This window comes from Gavialis gangeticus, unplaced genomic scaffold (assembly GCF_001723915.1).
Source record: "Gavialis gangeticus isolate Ggan-Ray unplaced genomic scaffold, GavGan_comp1, whole genome shotgun sequence".
In the NCBI taxonomy this organism is placed as follows: domain Eukaryota; kingdom Metazoa; phylum Chordata; order Crocodylia; family Gavialidae; genus Gavialis; species Gavialis gangeticus.
Window position 1 is genome coordinate 62,247,448 of NW_017728995.1, and position 19,047 is coordinate 62,266,494.

Genomic DNA, 19,047 nt, shown 5'->3' on the forward strand with positions numbered 1-19,047 from the left:
TGGGGGGGGGGGGGTGGCAGCTTGCTGCCTGGTGGACCCGGAGGCTCCAGATCTGCTGCCGAGCACACTGGGCCCCACCCCGTGCTCCTGTTGGACACTCCATCTGCCCTACCATCACAGCATTAACAAGCCGCCTGGTACCTTGAGACATGTAGAAAAAAAAAACATTTAAAGCTTTGTCTACGTTCGAATTGTCAAATCTTTCCAAATCTCCCTGAATTAATTTGGATGGTTTGGATTTGATTCGGAGAGATTAAAGGGTCTCCTGGTTCGATTCAGAGATTTGGCCACCAAATCGGGCCGAATCAAATCAGCAAGCGAAGCTCTGCATAGCCCTAGCAGGTACTAGGGGCACAAATAACTGGAATCAAAGCATATATTCATCCTCTAAATGATACAGACAATGAAGAAGTCTCACCAGAAAGTTATTCCCCTCTTGTACAGCTACTATTAACAAATAATATTTCAGAAATAATCTGGTCTTAGTATTCACTCAATTAACATATTGGGAATTTCCCTCCTGTGAAATCTCCTGAAAGAGGTACACTGTTATACAGCCATTTATAAACAGGTTGCTGTTTCAGCATGAACACTGGTAACTTACACTGCCAGGATGATCACCACTGTGGGGGCACATAGCTATAGGTTGGTGTTCCTGGAGCCCGATATGTGGGCATAGTAACTGGATGAGGAGCAACTGGAGTTGGGGAATGAGTGGTCAACAAAGTACCTAGGAAACAAAGAACATTTTTATACTGTATATTTTTCAGAAATTCACCTTTCAGCACTTGTAAACTGTTGTTTCAAATATAAAATCGAGCCTTGCTCATCTTCTGATGCAGGAAGAAACTGCACTTCAATGCTTGTGAAACTGTACCTTGGCATTTTCAATTCAATCAATTTTCCTTCAAATGTTTATGGAACAGGGTCACTGATATTTTGTCCAAAGCATGTGCAGATATTTATAACTTCTTTAGAAAAAAACCCACAAAAATCCTGCTTACAGAACGCATTATGCTCTGAAAAATGCTTTTCCTCACAACAAGCGCTGTGTTATAGGAACACTTGAAGCTAAAGAAATTTCATTTTGATAAATCAGAATAATTTAGTTCCTGTCTGGAAAAAATGCCAGTGGGTTTTTACAGACTGAAGAACTGTAAAAGGAAACAGACTGACTGGAATCTCAGGATCCTACTTAATTTCCCCCCAACAGCATTTTATACAGGAAGTTAAGAATGTTTGTCTGCTCCAGCTTATCCCACACACAAAAGGAAAAAACACACAGAAGCAATGCGTGTCTACAAAACAGTGGTGGTCTTGAAAACAAAAACCTCTCGCTGAGGGGTGTGGCATCCCCAGTCTTAGATAGCTACCATCTAGAGTTCAACAGTCCAAAAGACAATATATGCAATAAAATAATTTACTTGCATCAACACACCTGAAATCTGAGTTACAAAAGAGCAGCTTGGTTAAAAACAGGTTCCTTGTGCCATCTGGACCTGCTTCACATAACAATCACACTCAAAATTTCAGGCAGAAGCATCAGACACACACATAAGAAATAGAAGTCTAATTCTAGAACAGCTGTGGCCTTGAAATGACACCAGCTTGTGCAGGATTTAAAAAGTTGCTTAAATTCTAACTAGCTTAGTACTAGGGCTGTGCGAAGTTTTGGTCCTTGATTTGATTCAGTGGAGATTCAGTCTGATTCGGTGGCCAAATCTCTGAATCCGAATCGAATCAGAGGACCCTTTAATTTCTTCGAATCAAATCGGAACCTTCTGGTGCTTCTGACATAGAAACAGCTTTAAGTGTTTTTCCTGCATACCTCCAGGTACCAGGTGGCTTGTGAACACTGCAATGCTGGGGTGCATGGAGTGTCCCACACAAGCGCAGGTGGCTCCCCAGCATGCTCAGCAGCAGACCAGGGAAGTGGACCAGAAGCACTTCCGGTCCACTTCCAGGTTTGCTGCTGAGCACATGGAGGGCCCCCCTGCACTCCTGTGGGACTCGCCATGTGTCCCAGCATTGCAGCGTTTACAAACCACGCTGGTACCTTGAGGTATGTAGAAAAAACATTTAAAGCTGTGTTTATGTCTGAATTGCTGATTCTCTGAATCAGCATCGAATCTTTGGATTCAGCCGAATTGAATCAGGGACAGTGATCCAAATCAACAAATTGAATCACTGTCCCTGATTCGGGCCAAATCCAAGTCCGAATTGAATAGGGCCCGCTTCGCACACCCCTACTTAGCACTACAGTGGACTGGGCAGTGTAATATGTATGCATTAGGAAACAGTATTCCCTAGGTCTTGGTTGTACAATTCACATTGTCCTCCAATGATGTTAGTAAATACAAGTCATGGTAGGACATGGGTGGCCCCAACTGTGACAGTCAACCAACCACTCTGACCATGTATACTTGCATTATGTACAGGTCTTAAAACTGTCCATCTCAAGTGCAGAATAGCAGGTTCCTACTACAAACATTCTCTATTCAGTTAACTGAACAAATCAACTGGAAACAGTTTTACTTTAAAATTCTTAAGCACCAAATGATTATGCCATCATGGCAGTCTCTTGGACAGAAGTGCAACTGGAACATCAAGTCAGCTTTCCTTTTCAATACATTCCTATATTCTAGATTGTTTACCTGACCCATCCTAGAGTACTCAGACTGAGTCAGAATACGTTACAATTCACATGCTACTACACAAGCCTCCCAAGTTTAAGTTAGTGGATATTGTGAAATATTAGTGCCTATATACATTTTGGCCATATAATGCATGTGTACCATAAAGTGTGTAAGGAATACAAATCCAAGTACCTGCTGACATTGCCATAGTAGTCCCAGCCACCATTCCCATAGTCACACCATTTCCTCTTGGTGGTGGAATTGGAGCAGGGTACATGGTTGCTGGCATGCCATTAGGCTGCACAACTGTGGTGTGATGGATTACGTGGGGTGGTGCTGCATATAAAGGCTGTGTGTAGTAAGTGCCTTGCTGTTGGAAAAGAACAGTAAATTTAGAATATTTTCACCACTAAAACCATTTCAAAGGTTGATACATCTGGGTTTTCTTTTTCAGAAATAAATCTCTTTAAAAAACCTATCTTTTTTTTTCAAAATCAGCCTTTTCATTTTAATCATTTAAAATATTATGTTGTTTTAAAAAATTAAATGTAATATAAACATATTAAAGCCTTCAATATTTTAAGAAATTATCATTTTAGACATACAATATACTGAATCCATGAACCTCCCAAAAACTGAGTTAGTTTGCTTGCTTATCAGTGTGAAAAAGAACCAGGATAAAAAAACATCATTTAATTTCTGAGATCAAACTTCATAAATATGACAATGGGCATGTCTACACGCGATGCTACATCATGGTTGCAACGCATTACAGTGATGTAGTGACCAGGTGTCAACACGTGACCAGTAGCTATGTTGCCGTAGCAGTGCACTCCCTCATCATAGTGCTCCTCTACAGCAAAGTAGTAGCTAAAAATAACCATGTACCCAGTGTGTAGCACAGTAGCAACATTGTTGTATAGGCACGTGTAGACATGCCCAATAAGTCACAGACTGTATTAAGGATTTAACCCTATGGAGAAGCCAGGGAATCTACTACTGTGTGCAAGAGATCAAAGTCATCACAGGTGTTAGGCTCCAGTCTAATTTAGGAAACCATCACATCTTTCTCTCTCTTCAGGTCTTACTTGACACCCACTTATGTAAGCTCGACTCCTATTTTGTAGCTTTTCCCTCTGAGAGCTCCAATTGCCTCAGGTCTAAAATTTACATACAAGTTTATGTACCCAAAACATTTAAGATAATTTAAAAATCTAAACGAAACAAAATGCCATATTCCATCCAACCTTTTTTTTGGCAGGTGTGCCACAAATTATCCCCAGAGTGCCACTCTGATTCCCTTCACTTATCTGCTTTATACTTTCTCCTAGATCTACCACATGCTAGAACAGAGGCTGCCCATAGCACTTGTGGCATGTATACCACAGGCTGGTTACCCGTGCTATATGCCGTTTTGCATGCTTGATTCCAGTTAACATTCTAAAGAAGCTGCTTGATGTAAATCATGTGGAAAGAGTTAATTATGTAGTACATAATCAATGCATTATTCACCATTTTGACACACTAAAATGTAAAATAAAAATCTATAAATATTAAATTATCTAACTGCTTAAATGAATATAATTGTGTACCCTCCTCAGTAGCAAAAAGATGTCCCAAACCTAGCATATTTAGTTGTAAATCTACATATTTACAAATGGTCATATCATCCAGAGAAAATGCTTTTCTTTAGAAAATAACCAAACTAGACAAGTCATAAAAATCACCTTGATTTAAACCAATCCACCTTGAGGTCATGCTTCAAGATGTTCATGAAAGCAAAGTGAAGAAAGCCTGATTCTGTTCTCAGATTGGTTTTATACACATGTACTTAACTCCCATGGAAAAAAAAGCAATGGGTTATTTGGGAAACAGGAATGATGATGTGGGATTAGAAAGAAAAGACTAAAAAGGAACACTTAATAGAGAACTGAAAGCTTCAGAAGTGCTGCACAGAGAATCATCTTCTATCCAACTGAGATCTGATAACCCAATGGCTTAAAATGTTGCATCCAGAATTAAGCTAGCTACTCTAGGTATGACATTTTGCATCAGTCACTTCCTGTCACCCAAGTCCTACAGTTGTGCCAGTTTTGCTTTTAGAGTTCTGCAGTAATGCTTTCCAGCAATACTGGAAGGTCTCTAGCAAAGTGAGGGGCCATAATCCATCCTGCTGAAGACAGCTATTTGTATCTCCTTCCCTGATCAGCTAAGTAGAAATGGTTGCAAGATAGCTAGAAGACCACATATTTTCTATTAAGGCCTAAAATTATGCTTCCCCAAATCTCTGCAAACAAGTTTATTCAGAATTACAATATTCTTCACCCTGGCTAAAGGCCAGATGACACGTGCGCGCGTGCGTGCGTGTGTGATTGTCCTTTTCCGCCCAGCTCCATCATGTGACCTCATTTACATTACTGTTACCTAGGGCATGATTAGACATCCATTTGAAGCACTCCAAATCCCAGAACACTTCAAATTTGGTGCCATGAAGATGTGCAGCTATCCCCTGAACCTTGTATGGCACTTCAAAATGACCAAGGCATGCAGCAGCACTCTCTCCAGCCACGGGCTAGAGAACAGGAATCCCTGCATGCCTGTGGGCCAGAGGACAGCAGAACACTCTCCGTTTGCAGGAAGGAACACTGGGATGCCATAAGACCTTATTTGGATGACCATTTTTGTAGTGCTTCTTCAACAGTGCACACCCTTGCTATCTGAACCATTTCAGTTACCTCTGAAGCACACCAAACAGCACATCTGTCCATTGCTCCACATAAGGATACAGAGGTGCACAACAGTGAAAACGATCCTTAAAAAGCTCAGTGACATTATACTGCTGGACAACGAGGGAAGTGCTCTGCACAAGAATACTAGCTTGATATAAGGAAAAGCAGAAGGACAGTACAGCATGGAGACTAAGACAGAAAGACCCTGCTATTGTTGTAGTGCTACAAAAAAAGTGCATAAAGGAGGAGCAGCCACTGCAACCTTCTTATGGCAGTATTTTGAAATAAGGGTCATAAGCTTAAAAAGAGTGCCCTTATTTAAAAAAAAAAAAAGTGACCAATGTTTGGTTTCTTAGGCAACACTAAGACTTTTGTAAGTACCGCCTAAGAGATCTGGATACTTTGGCACTTAGTACCTTTGCAAGTTCTAACATTAGGTCACCTCAATGTTAGCCTGATTTTCAAAAGCATTTAGTACTTGAGTGTGTATGACCTTGAAAGGGCCCCAGCACTTCTGAAAAATAAAGTTCATGCATTTAGATTTCTAAAGCTGACTCTAGAAATGTACCTTTAGGCACCCATTTAAATCCAGAACTTTTGGTATATGTGTAAGAAGCAATCTGTAACATAATTTAAATTCTGAACAGGGAGTTAATTTTTGCATATGCTTGAGATTCTTTATTAAAAAACTCATTACAAATTAAAAATATAATTTTCCCCCCAACATGGAGATTAATGCAATACTTACTATGTAACCATTTATAATGGAGGCTGAAAGCAAAATACTACTAGAACTGGAAGAAGATATATGCACTTTCTTACCTGTGCATATGGATTCTGCTGTGGATAGGCACTTCGAACCGGATACACAGCAGTCTGGTAGGGATTGGGTGATGAAGAGTAAGGGGGCACTGCACCGCTGGTAGGTGAACAAGATACTTTATATGGTGTGCCTGGTGTGTAACCTGCAACAAAAGCGAGTCTGCATTAGAAAGCCAGGTGAAAGACAATGAGCATTAGAGTACTGTTTAATAATATTCAATTCTACTACTGCCAAACTTTCATCCTTAATCTTCGTGTTTGATTTGAGAATTCAATAAATTACCATAAATGACTGCAAACAAATCCAGCCCGAGTTGCTGCCACCACCAGGCTTGGGCCCAGAGTAAGCACATGCTCCATGCCCTAGACTAGGAAGGCAGGCAGCAGCAATGGCTCCATCCCTTTTCTCAGGTTGAGGCCAGAGCCACAGCAACTAGTTGCCCTCCAGCATTGCCTTGTACTTTAATCCAAAACTAGGGTCTTCCCTCCCACCCCACGCATATTATATGGGGAAAGAACCTCATCTTGGATTTGAATAAATATGGTATGTTTTCTTCAGAAGGAAAACAGTTTCATCCACCCACATCCTACCCCGCCCCACTCCACCCCACTTTCAAACTGACTAACAGATCTGTTTCAGCTTTTTTAGTTATGACACTGACAACACACTTGGTTCTACCAGACTAAACTAGGTATGTCTGACCTATTCAGAATGTTTTGGCATACATTAAATGCTAATAAGTTCCCAGTTTGCCCCAGTAAGTGTTACAGCCAACAATCCTTTTGTAAAAAGGAACAAACTTCAGTGGAAGCCTGAATGGGAGAAGAACTACCCTACTCTTCAGATAAGGACCAATGAAAATGCTAGGAAGATCTCTCAGGCAGCCTGGAAGTAGAATGAATACAGTAATATTCTCCACTATATTCTCCACTTAAGCTACATGTGATCATAATTGTTTGCTAAAATTTTCAGACTTGGCTAAAGTAAATGCTGAAAACCAAGTTCTCAAACTCAAGCAGTAAAGAAAGATAAAGGGCAAATGTTTTGAGAATGCTTAAAATGACTCGGACTTCATTTTAAGAAGTGACGTAGCACTTATGCCTGTCTCTGATCTTCAGCACACCTTGATGCAATTAGTTAGTGCATCTGCATAAGTTCTGAGGAATTTTTAAAGAGATGTTGACAGAAAAGAAAAAGAACAGAGAACATTATTTTTCAGAATGTTCTTTGTGAATCTTGAAGTACATAAAAGTGAGTTTCCTCACAGGTTAGGAATTGCAGCAACTGAGACTTATCTTAACTGAGACCTGCATTAGCAAAGGACAGATGGATCTTTAATTCCTCTGAACCCAGTCACTCAAAGCTTTTGACGCTCAGAATAATGGAACCAATGGCCAAGACAAGCAGAAATAGCAGCAAAGAGAAGCACCATAACTGCTGCAGAATACTATACACCAGTCACTGAAATAATATCAGTCCTTAGACAGAAGGAGATGGAATATGAATACCTTCAATCAGCAATGCACATCACTGCCAGCAGAAGGCAGAGCCTATCAATGGTGCTATACTGCTCTGAGAGGAGACTGTCAAAGAGACCTAGGCCCCTTGAGATGCACACAGTCAGATACCTTATGTTAAGATCAGGTCAAAGTCACTTTCTAGCCCAAGGGTCATCAGATGGGTCCTATGAACTTCATTTACAGTGATCTATGTTCAACTCCACAGGAACCACCAGATGGTGCTAGAACACCCTCTCCACTCGCCCCCCATCATTTTGTTGTAAACCATAGTATAAGAGCAAGTCCATTGGAAATAATGGCCCCATTACAAATATTCAGAAGCATCCAGTCCTGATCTGCAAATCCCCTAATAATGTTAATGACTTAGTTCAGTCTGCTAGGGAGAAGTCCACGTTTGGCAGCATTTTAACTAAGGGCAAATACTGAAAAATGTTAGTATACTGATTCACAAGGAACTGGCCACTGTCATCCTCATGAGCAAAATGATACATATTTTTAGACAGAGAAGTAAAATACACACATAAGAAAGATCACTTGACTAAGTACTGATCTATAAATGTGAAAAAGAAATTGTTGTTACAGGCAACCCCCACTTAGCGCTTTTAATTGGTTCCTGAAAAACTGAGTGTTAAGCAAAACCAAGCATTAAGCAAAACCACTAAGTCTGTCTGTCTAATGCTTTATTCACACTCCAATTGGCTGATCGAAACAGCCAATCAGAGTGCTCCAAGCGTGGGGGAGCACTGCCATGATCCTGAAGTTGTGCTGAGGACCTGAGAGAGGGTGGGGGAGCAGAGGCCAGTGCTGCTGGCCTCAGCTCCCTCATCCCACTCCCTGCAAGCGGCAGAACAGCAGCAGCATGGGATGTTAGGTGGCAGCACTCCATCCCAGGCCCCCTCCCCCTTGTCATTCTTGACAGGCAACTGGCTAGTATATAGATAATTTCTGCTGAAATGCATCCAAATCTCCAGAGACATTCAATATATTCAAGGAGACTTACTCTTACCAAGCACTATGCTCTCAGATTAACATTTACTATTCGAAGGTGTAAATGCAAGATTTAAGTAATGCCATGAAGTCTTCTTTTCCCACCTGTGTCCAGACAAGTGCACACATGCAGCCTGCAGTGCCTCAGAGCTGTTTGAGGAACCGCAAACAACCATTCGCTGCACTGTAAAATTTGCAGAGTGGTGCCAGTATTTTAACACTGGGAGACCCACAGGCCCCTGCTGCACGTGCCCCTGCACATGCGTGCTCGTCTGGACTTGCCCTCAGAGAGCAAATGCCTGCCTCATTCAAATCTATTATGTTTTTAGAGCACAGCAGTTTAGAACAGATAGCTTTAAAAAAAAGTTACATCTGCACACAATGCAGGAAGGGTATGGCAGATCTGGACTTAGAAAATGTTGGTTATGAAAAGACTAAGTATTGCATCAAGAAAATAAGTAATGTACCTTTTAATTGAGGAATGTTTCAAGTTAGAAATCCCAGCTGCCCAAACCAATTTGTCTTAATTAGAAACATCTGGGCACTCTGAACTCCTACGATGGTGTTAACAAACGTTAAGTAAAACTGAAAAAAAAGGTACACTTAAAAGACACTGTTCCACCTAATTTTAACACTTCCCCAAAATGAAAGGAATTCCTTTACCACAAAATGTATTACAAATGATCAAATTCTAAATTTCTGATCTAATCTTACATTTAACTCCTCAAGAAAGCTGTCAGAAGAACACGTCAATTTTAAAGTTATGAAATGTGAACGAAGTGAAGTGCTCTGAATTAAAACACAAAACAAATGAACACCAAACATTTTTATTTTAGTCTATTCATCACAAGCAATTTATTTTAAGGGTATAATTTTGTTACTACTGAGAATCCAAACCAATAGAAACAGTGCTCTTAAACCATCATTTGCATGCCACAAACACTTCCAAGCCAATCCCAGCTTTCTGAGCAGAGCTATGGATTCACATGGCACATTTTTTTCCTCCTGGCTGTCAACTGCAGCTTACAGAGAGGAGCCTTGCATAGCAGCAGTCAATAAGGCCCCCATGAAGATGCTGCAACAGGTTCTGGGGCTGTAACTAGTCAGCTGAGGCTAACTCCAGGTAAGAACAAGTTACAAGTGCTTTTCAGTACAGCGTTAAGAATTTTGATGATATGGGTGATGGATTTTCTGCCTTCAGTGGTACAGGACAGCATTGTGCTGTAACAATGGAAACAGTATAACTGTGTAAGTTTGTGATGAACAGACAGTTAAGCTCCTAATGCAGTTCTCTCTCTAGGGGCCCCAGCAAATACTGTTTTGCAGGCACCTCTCTTACAGCTCCAGTTGACAGCAAAGGAAGAAGTTGCAAGTTCCACCTGAGTCTGTAGTATCTATCCACAGAAAATTTCTAAGCATAGGTTACTGACCTAGGACTGTTCCATCAGCTTAGCTATGCTGATTTTCATTCAGGGGTTAGCATAACGTCACAGCACAGTTCTGTTTTGTACCATACAGACATACCCTGAAGCACCTACTGGCAGCATTCATCTAGAGTTCTCGCATCTCAAGCCAAAGTCTACCCTGCAAGAGGTGGTGTCCACTGGCTCCCATGTCCTATCCAACAGCCTGCAGTTTGGAATAACAAACCAGTCCACTTGAACACCCACAGGCTTAGAGGCCTGGACTTCACTGTAGACTATGATAAAATGAGATGACTTAGTGAAATTGAGGGTTTTTTGTAATATCCATCTTCTCTTATCTTATTCTCAACTCAAAATCAAATCACCAGAAAGCAGAAACCAGAATTTACTTTCCCTGCTATGCCTTTATATAGTAAATTGAAGCAGGGACCCAGGATCTGCCAAACAAAGCATTTTGCAGATCTTTATATATTTCAGAAATTTATATATTTCCACAGGAAGCAACTATTCTATAGAAGTTTAAAAAGCCGGGCAGATAGGTAAGAGTTTAGATGGTTTACTCCCCTTCACCTCAACCAATGCCATCATTCCCTTCCTCTAAGGATCAAGTCCGAGTCAAGCTGATGATTCACTGGAACCCACAGCCCTGGAAATAAGCAAGCTTTAAGGCATTATCTGTATCAACTCTCACTACAATGGCATGCGGCATCTGAAGGAGTTAGAAGTCTCCCCGATTTCTTAAGAATAAAGGACCTGCCATTATGCAAGCTTAAAATTATCAATTTATGAGTTGGTACTTACTCTGGGCTCTAAGACTATGGCTGTCAGTATTCTGTCAACTTCTAGGGCCAGCACTGGCTAATAAAATTCAACCTTTGAAACCTTCCTTTCAGATGTAACCAGATTCTTTACACGACAACTGGAACAAACTATTCCCCAGTACACATTTTCCACTAATTATGATGGTATATGGACATCCAAAAGCTAAATTTGGATACATGCATACATATTTTTAACGCTCTTCAAGTGGAGGAGCTCTTGGAGGTTCATGAAAAAAATCTTAAGACAGACCAAAAGGTACTGTTAAACACTACAGAAGCAAGAACCAAGTATTAATACTACAGACTGCTTGCTTCCCAGGATCAGAGAACTACTGTCCCACTGCCTAGGTCAGCAGTTTAAAAAATGCCAGGTCTCACTTCAACTCCAGTGGAAGTTAGCTAATTTACTAGGTTCTTCAGACAATTCATTTCTTCCCATCCTGCAGGAAATTTCAGTCATTTTTTATATGTTGCACTCATTACTAGATACATTTTCTCCAGATAAGTTGCATAGTAATTTGCCAGATGGATAAACAATTTCTATGGGTGCACTCATAAAGATTTCTTGGCCAATACCAATAGCCAATTATTAATCAACCATACTGGCTGATGCTGATCTGATAACCAATATTTAGTAATAATGCATGGCATTTTAAACTACTACACATAAGCCTTTTTTGTTTCTTTGTTTTACATTTATAATACACACATGAACAAACTTTAGCTCATGTGCCCCCACCACTATTTCTAAGCACAGGAACACTGACAGAGGAGATGCACCAGCACTAATTAGAGCAGCTCTTGGAGCACACGTAAAAGTGCTCATGCCAGCTGCAGCAAGTGGGGTTAGCCTAGCATTGCCTGCAACTGGCTGTGCAAAGCCCTTCAGCCCCTGCTCTTCTGCATAATGACCTTGAACTCCAGCCTAGGGACAGTTGCCTGAGCCTGCCAGCAGGGCTGAGGGGGAAGGTATAAACCTTCCTGGCTGCTCACGATTGGGTGATCTCTACAGCAGGCATCCCCATGCTTCAAAAAGGCAGCAGGGGCACTTTAACTGAAGCTTGAACAAGCTTTAAAGCACCCCCATAACCGTTTGGAAGTTGTGGGATGCTGAATACATGCCATGCTGGTGCTTTTATTAGAGGGGCTCTCGAAGCCACTAAAATGCCTCTCCCCCCACCCCTCCCTAGAGCACATGTAAAGATACCCTTATAGATCAGTTCAGAGGCATGAGCTTGTGTAGGCAGAAAGCAGGGTAGATTTGCACTCAACAGAATAATGGCTAACTAGGTCTCTCTTTCATAGGTATCCTACTTTGTCAGACACTATGAAACAGTATATTATCTTATGAGTAGAGAGAAGCAGTTAGCCATGTCTGAGGTTAGGCAGAGGGCAGAGTTGGGTGGCACCTTACAGACTAACTTATTTGGAAATACATGAACTCTGGTAGGCTATAGCCTACTTAGCACAATGCTAGTTTTCCAAGATGCTTTGTTTTGGTTCTTTGGACCCTTCTGCATCTATTTTTCCCCCCCACCCCAACTTCCAATCCTTCCCCTTGCCTATATCTCAGCTAAGCAACATGCAAATGTAGCTGCTGAACACAGCTCCTTCCCCATGACCAAGTAGGAAAAGAACAGTATAACTGTCCAGGTTCGTAACCACTACTGGACAGTATTTATGTGCACTAGACAATTTCTATGTGCAGGATCAGGACATGATCAAGACAGGGAGGCAGCAACTTAATTTTAGTAGGCTAGAGGTCTGAGTTAGTGAAAAGGGTATATTCCAGAATCCCTTCAAAAACCTTCATCACAAACCTGGAAATTAAGGGCAAGATGCAAAAAGGGTAACAACAAATTTGCATAACAAAAGGAATGAACCAAAAATTTCAGAAAGGATTTTAACTACCAGTCTAGCCTCAAAACCTCCCCCAAGAAGTGTTGATTTTCTCTCATATATAGGGAAGGAGAGCACATGGGGAAGGGGGGTGGGGGCACAGAGGATGCTGAGGTGGATCATGCCTCCAAAGCAAGCAAACAAAACCAAATTTAAGTAATTTGGTTTGTCAGTTTTGTAAGCTATTTTCAAGTGAAAGAACACTGCTATACTGAATTCACCTTCATTCCTGATCTCAAACCCTTTTGAAGCAGTGAGTGTTTTAAAGCAATAAATATTTTATTTCATACCTGTTTGGAAGGTAGGATTTGCTCCAGGATACATATTAGGTGAATAGGCAGGAGCAGCCGCTGCATAGCCCATTGGGAAGCCAGCTAAGAGGTAAAAGAACAATCCAAGGTTATTTTCTAGATTACAAAGATAGTGGAGCCACCTGCTTTGATCTCAAAGAATGCCGCGTTTTACACTTATACCAGACCTGTGAAATCAGATGGAACTGGTCCTAACTGGTAACTGCCATGCTCCACAAGGGATGCTACCAAATCTCTGAGATAGAATACTTGTTGAGGGGACCAGCTAAGAAGCTGATGGCCCTGTTCTCCCTCTTAAGTGAAAGCCCAAATGAAACATGTTCCTGCAATTTGCTGTCTGTTTGTAAACTCTGGTCTAAAAATCTACAAGAACACCACTCAAACACTGAAGTACATACAAATACTGAATTATCTTTTTACTATGTAGTAAATGTTGCTGAGTGACTGGATTAGTTTCCCAAAATAGCCAGAAAAAACAAACTAATAACCAAACCCAATTCACTCCACAATTTTAACCCTCCATCCCTATTTCTTTGCCTTCAGATGTTGGTTAAACTCTTATATAGTATCAAAACACAGTGGTAATACTCAGCAATTTAGTAAGACAATTGCAAAATGCTATCCTGACCCCTTTACACCAGAATACAAAGTACCACAAGTAAAGAAACATGATACACTGGCCCCAGTTGTTAAGGTAGTAACAGTATGTAGTGATTTAATTGCCCATGGGTTACATGTTTATGAAGTTATTCCACTGACTTCATGTGTTAATGAAAAATGGAAAGCTATGTAGCTTGATGGCTTTATCCTTCCATAGACAAGCATTACTTGAGTTAACTGTTTGGAAAACAGTGATCCTATTGTTTCTCATAATGCAAGAGTACCAGGTGAAAGACTGGTACTACTACAAGACACACAGACATACACGTGACAAGTTCTCTGGGGAGAAAAAAAAAGACAACGCAGGCATTTTTGTTAAACATTAAATAGCTGGACGCTTCAATTATTATTATTATTAAAATGAATTTATTTGCTATTCGTCTTTTCTAAACAATAAAGATTGTCAACACTTGGGAACCAGAAATATAAATTTACCTACTTTTTATAAAGCACTCAAGAAATACTTGGTATTCTATACATTTATAAAATAAACATGAGGCCTTATGCCAAGCATTACTAAAAATGGTACAAATGTGTGTCAGAGATATAGAAAAGACAGCTGTTGTATTTGCTAGAATGAGTTTTTTATATTCTAAGTTATAGTTACTTAAAAAGTTAACTAGAAGAAAATGAAATACTTTAGGTCAATCTGATATCTTATGCAAAATGGCTACGCAATCTACAACATTATTTAAGGTTGTATAAGCCTTTCAGTTCTCTTATTTCATAGGTTTTAGTTCCTGAGTAATAGTTGCAGCTCCATGGGAACAAGATGCTCCAGGAGCAAGTTATCTATGAGAAATGTAAAACAAACATGAAATAAGTTTCAATAACTTCTACACACAAAATGTGTGCTTTTGAAGAAAGCATCTGAATTTTGATCACTCGTTTTAGGTAGGCAGGTCTACAGTAAAAAGCATCTCAATGGTTCTGGTTCCACATTTCCTCCAGACAAGATGTGCCTTCCATCAATCACTTGAAATTATTTCTAAATATGAGAAAATGCTACAACAAAAATAAATCGGTAGTTTTGAATGAAGAATCTATGAGAAAATGTCACAATTGAACAGTTTTATTTGACATGACACCTAATTAGTCCAGCATTTACTTAACAGACAGTGAACAAAAAGAAAAGTACAAAACAACTGGAACTAACCTGACACTATAATTTAAATCACCAGTGTCAATATGCCACTTTAAGGCAATACAAACATATATGCCAGTAATTTATTTTAAGCTATTTTATCTAATCAATTACATTCAGTTAAACACAAAATGAATGATCTAGCCAAAATATAGAGATACCCTGCTCATGGGGAAGAATGCTAAATATAACTCATATTTAATATGCATTCAAACTCTCAAAAAAATAATTTCTAATATATGTACTCAAAGCCTTTAGAGGAAATAGAAAAAAAAATATGCCTTCTAGAGAATAATCAATTTATTAAATTCAATAGTTAACTTGCGAAGCTAGGATGCTATGCTTTTTAATTTGCTGACTGTGAAGAACATAACAAAAATGAAAAAGTTTTTTCAAATGGAAATAGGACAGATGGAACAGATTTGAAGAATTTTAAAATATTAAAAAACCCACGCCTATTTAAACTAAGAGTTTCAGACAACTTATGTTAAGGTCTAACTTTACTATTCTCTGCTTATACATTATATAAAATCCTATTTGGCAACTGTCAATCTACTAACAATATTTAATTTTTCCTTTGTTTTATCAATGTTCTAAAAGTAAAAACATTTTGGAAAAAAAAAAATCTCTCTTGTTGTCAAGCAGATTTCAAGTAGTTTTAAGTAACTAATAAAAGCAACTTTAAAATACTGGTTTTGTTCATATTACTTGAGTAACCATTACTGCAACTTAATAAATCTGGTGTAAAGAGTTAACCAGTAAATCAGAAGCATGTAATTCACTGTTTTTACACATAATAAAAAGAAAACCTGGAAACTTTCTAAATGTATTATGTTCAAACGCTTTAAATGGGTAAAGATAGTGTAGCCTCCTGGTTAGCAAAATGCACAATCAAATTTAGCATGAAGCCTATTTCCAATTACAAATCAGTGTTTTGATCATTATACAAATTAATGATAATGAACTTTTTAGAAAATCAGTACAAATCAAAAGCAGGATTTAAATAAATTAATTTAAATCTACAATTTTAATCTTAATTTAAATTAACAAGCAGGAAACCTTGATTTAACTCAATCCTGTCTCAAAGAAAAGGCAACTCCGTGTAAAACTGCTACTCATTATAATGTTAATGTAGTTTATGGAACAACCAATAAACTAGTTATGGTGGAGAACAAGACCACTCTTCTACGAGTTTCAGAGCTTCATGCTCTGCAACATACTGTACAGCAACTGTTCTCTCCATCTCTTTCTTGTTGCTATTTTAATGGTTTTAAAAGGAAGTAGGCATTTAACTTTTGTTGCAGTAAACCAGAAAGTGAGGAGCAAGATTTAGCAAATGAAGGGGCAACAGTCCCACTCTGTACAATTCTGGTGTCATATCTAGAGCACTGTATTTGTTTCCATGTACCAAAATGTCAGGAAGACTTGAAAGTTCACAAGAGCAACAAAAGTAAATTCTTTCGACTTCCTAACTTTTCTGAAACAAACATTTTCATGTATGCTTTACCCAAGCAGGGGGGCACACATCTATAAAAAAATCTGAGACATGTGAACCAGACGTTAATTTAATATGGATAAAGGGAATATAAATAATACTGCATGAACTAAGAACAAGTTCCTGAGAGGGACACCTGCTGAGCTGGAAATAGTCTCCCACAGGATGACAAAAGCCTCCACTGCCCCAGACATTTAAAATCATGCTGTACAAAGCAGCAACTGGGGAGTTCACTTAACCTTATATATCAGAAATACATACATGTATACATGCAACTATAGTAGGGATGTCAAACTCACTCGTGCCAGATCCAGAGATGGCAATGGTGTCAGGGTGAACTGTGGAAGCGTGGAGATTAAACACAGCCTTTGCTCACACTTCTACCACCAAAACGTTTCCAACTGGGCCATGTAGCTAGGAATTTTGCAGTGGACCCCACCCCTGAATTCCCAGGCCCTCTACGAGCCCCATGGGCCATGTGAAACAGCTCCACAGACCAGACTTGAAACCCCTGTAATGCGTTAGAATCCCCTGCAATGTTTCACAGAAGCCAGAAGTATTTTGTGTTTCTTCACTTTATCCTTCTCCCCAGAAAATCCTGCGCTGGCCTAATTAATAATTTGATACAATTGCTGCACTCCTCAGGGCACCAGGAATGAAACTGATGACCATCTCTGGGTATGTTTACATACGTATTTAAGTATGTTTAAATTTAACATGCATTAGTTTAATGTGCATTAAGTGGGTTTAGGCACTAGATGTGCAGGCATTAAAGCTGTGTGTAGACTGACTTGGGACTAAAGTTAGTCGACACAGAGCGTTAACGCACTTTAACGCATCAACACATTTATTAATGCGTTTTAACTATTCATGCCAAAGTCTGATACCTGCATCTGCAGGTATCAAATTTAGGCACGAATAGCCAACATGTGCCATTTTTACTGCACATTAGCTTAGGCTAATGCACATTAAAGAATCACATGTAGACACGCCCACTGGATTTAAGGCTACAGGAAAATGTCAAAAAGGACAGAACCAGGCAATGGCTAGAGGAACCATCAGCACAGAACCAGAAAACAAGAGAGAGAGAGAGAAAGAGAAACACATAAGTCCCTATGGTTTTGCCATCACTAAAAATATACATGAAAAAGCTACTGCAATGCCTCCTACAATGTTTCCAAATCTGTTTTGTGATCATGGATCTCAAGACTATCAATTGCCAATAAAAACCTAGAGAAAAGAGAAATTAAGTGGCAGGAAATAATAGGGCAGCAGTAGACCAAACTGTTTCCTTGAAAGACATGAAATTTTAATTTAGCCAGTTTATCTTGAGGCTCTAGTTGGGAAAAACAGATATAACACTGAATGTCAAGTAACTTACATGCCCCATTTACTCCTGAAATGTTAATGTAGTAAAATAAAGTTATCACCATATATTTAGTATCTACTGATTAGATTTTAATCAAAGCAATCAACAAACATAGCTTTAGAGAGACAAAAAGTAAGATATACTGCATGGTTGCTTACCTGGATAACCAATTCCTTTGGCATTTGCATAGGGAACCCCAGAAGATCCAGGGCTATAGACAGGATTCATGGTTTCAGTAACTAGAGGCAAGAAAAAAACCCCAAAAACAACCATCAAACACAGTTAGCACACTACAGGGAGTTCCAAAGAACCAATGCCTTAAACGCAAATAGAAATGCATGGTAGAGCAAAGCACATAATTCCAGCACCTATTCCATCCATGATAATTTTCAGCTGCAGCTGAAGAAACGTGCACTGCAACTGCTTCTAAGTTTCTAAGCATCATTTTTCCTAAGTTACCTTGAGGAAGTGTTACTAGGGAAGAAATGTGTTTCCCCATGGATTGAATATACTTTTTTAAGATTGATCCTATCCCTTGCTATCCTACAGAGCAAAAAACCAACCTGTTCCCAAACAAGCCTTCACTACCACTAGACCACGGCTATAGCTGCCTACTCTCTTCCATTTTTCCATGTACATGCACCTCCATGCTGGACCTGATTTACTTCCTCCTAGGAATACAGGCTTCCAGAGACTTCGAGTCTAGGCCCCTTCTCTCCCTTTACCCTATCAATTCTGCACTGCTCCTGTTGCCAGTCTGTGGAAACTGCTATAAGCATAAGTGAATCCCTTTGCCTAATATTCCAGTCTCTTACCACATCTTAGTTCCTGAAGCACCACTAGCTCACACATTAAAGAAAGGAGATAGCTTAAAAAATGTTATACTATGTGGCATAAGGTTACTAGAAAGGCACAGCTAGTTCATTAGCGTGCACATCTAAAACTGGTCTTAATTAGCATCTTTACCAGAAAAGACCAATTTTAAATAGGAACAGAAGTATGTATACCTTAAATGGGAACAGAAAACATGTTGAAGTGATGGGTGGACAATAAAGATGTTTTCTTACTTTTTGTATTTATAATGTATTCTAGTCTTCCAAACTGCTGATGTCACTAATTATAGGAACAAATTCACTGTATCATGTGGAACATTTAGGAGCAATAGCATGTGCCAAGTTAGAAGTGTACTGCAATCAATTGGGGCGGGGGGGGGGGGGGCAGGGGGAGAG

At 39.5% G+C, this 19,047-nt stretch overlaps 1 protein-coding gene across 1 annotated transcript in view; it reads right to left on the reverse strand.

Annotated features, from left to right (window-relative positions):
* Nucleotides 1-18,057, reverse strand: part of FAM168B (family with sequence similarity 168 member B) — a 24,038-nt gene extending 5,981 nt beyond the window's left edge. The window contains exons 1-5 of the mRNA XM_019503708.1: nt 17,977-18,057; nt 13,130-13,213; nt 6,188-6,330; nt 2,829-3,006; nt 605-730 (exon numbers count right to left, since the gene is read on the reverse strand). Of these exons, the coding sequence (XP_019359253.1) occupies nt 618-730; nt 2,829-3,006; nt 6,188-6,330; nt 13,130-13,213; nt 17,977-18,046 (588 nt within the window). The 5' untranslated portion in view covers nt 18,047-18,057 and the 3' untranslated portion in view covers nt 605-617. The remainder of the gene's footprint in view (nt 1-604; nt 731-2,828; nt 3,007-6,187; nt 6,331-13,129; nt 13,214-17,976) is intronic.
* Between the last annotated feature and the right edge of the window lie 990 nt (nt 18,058-19,047).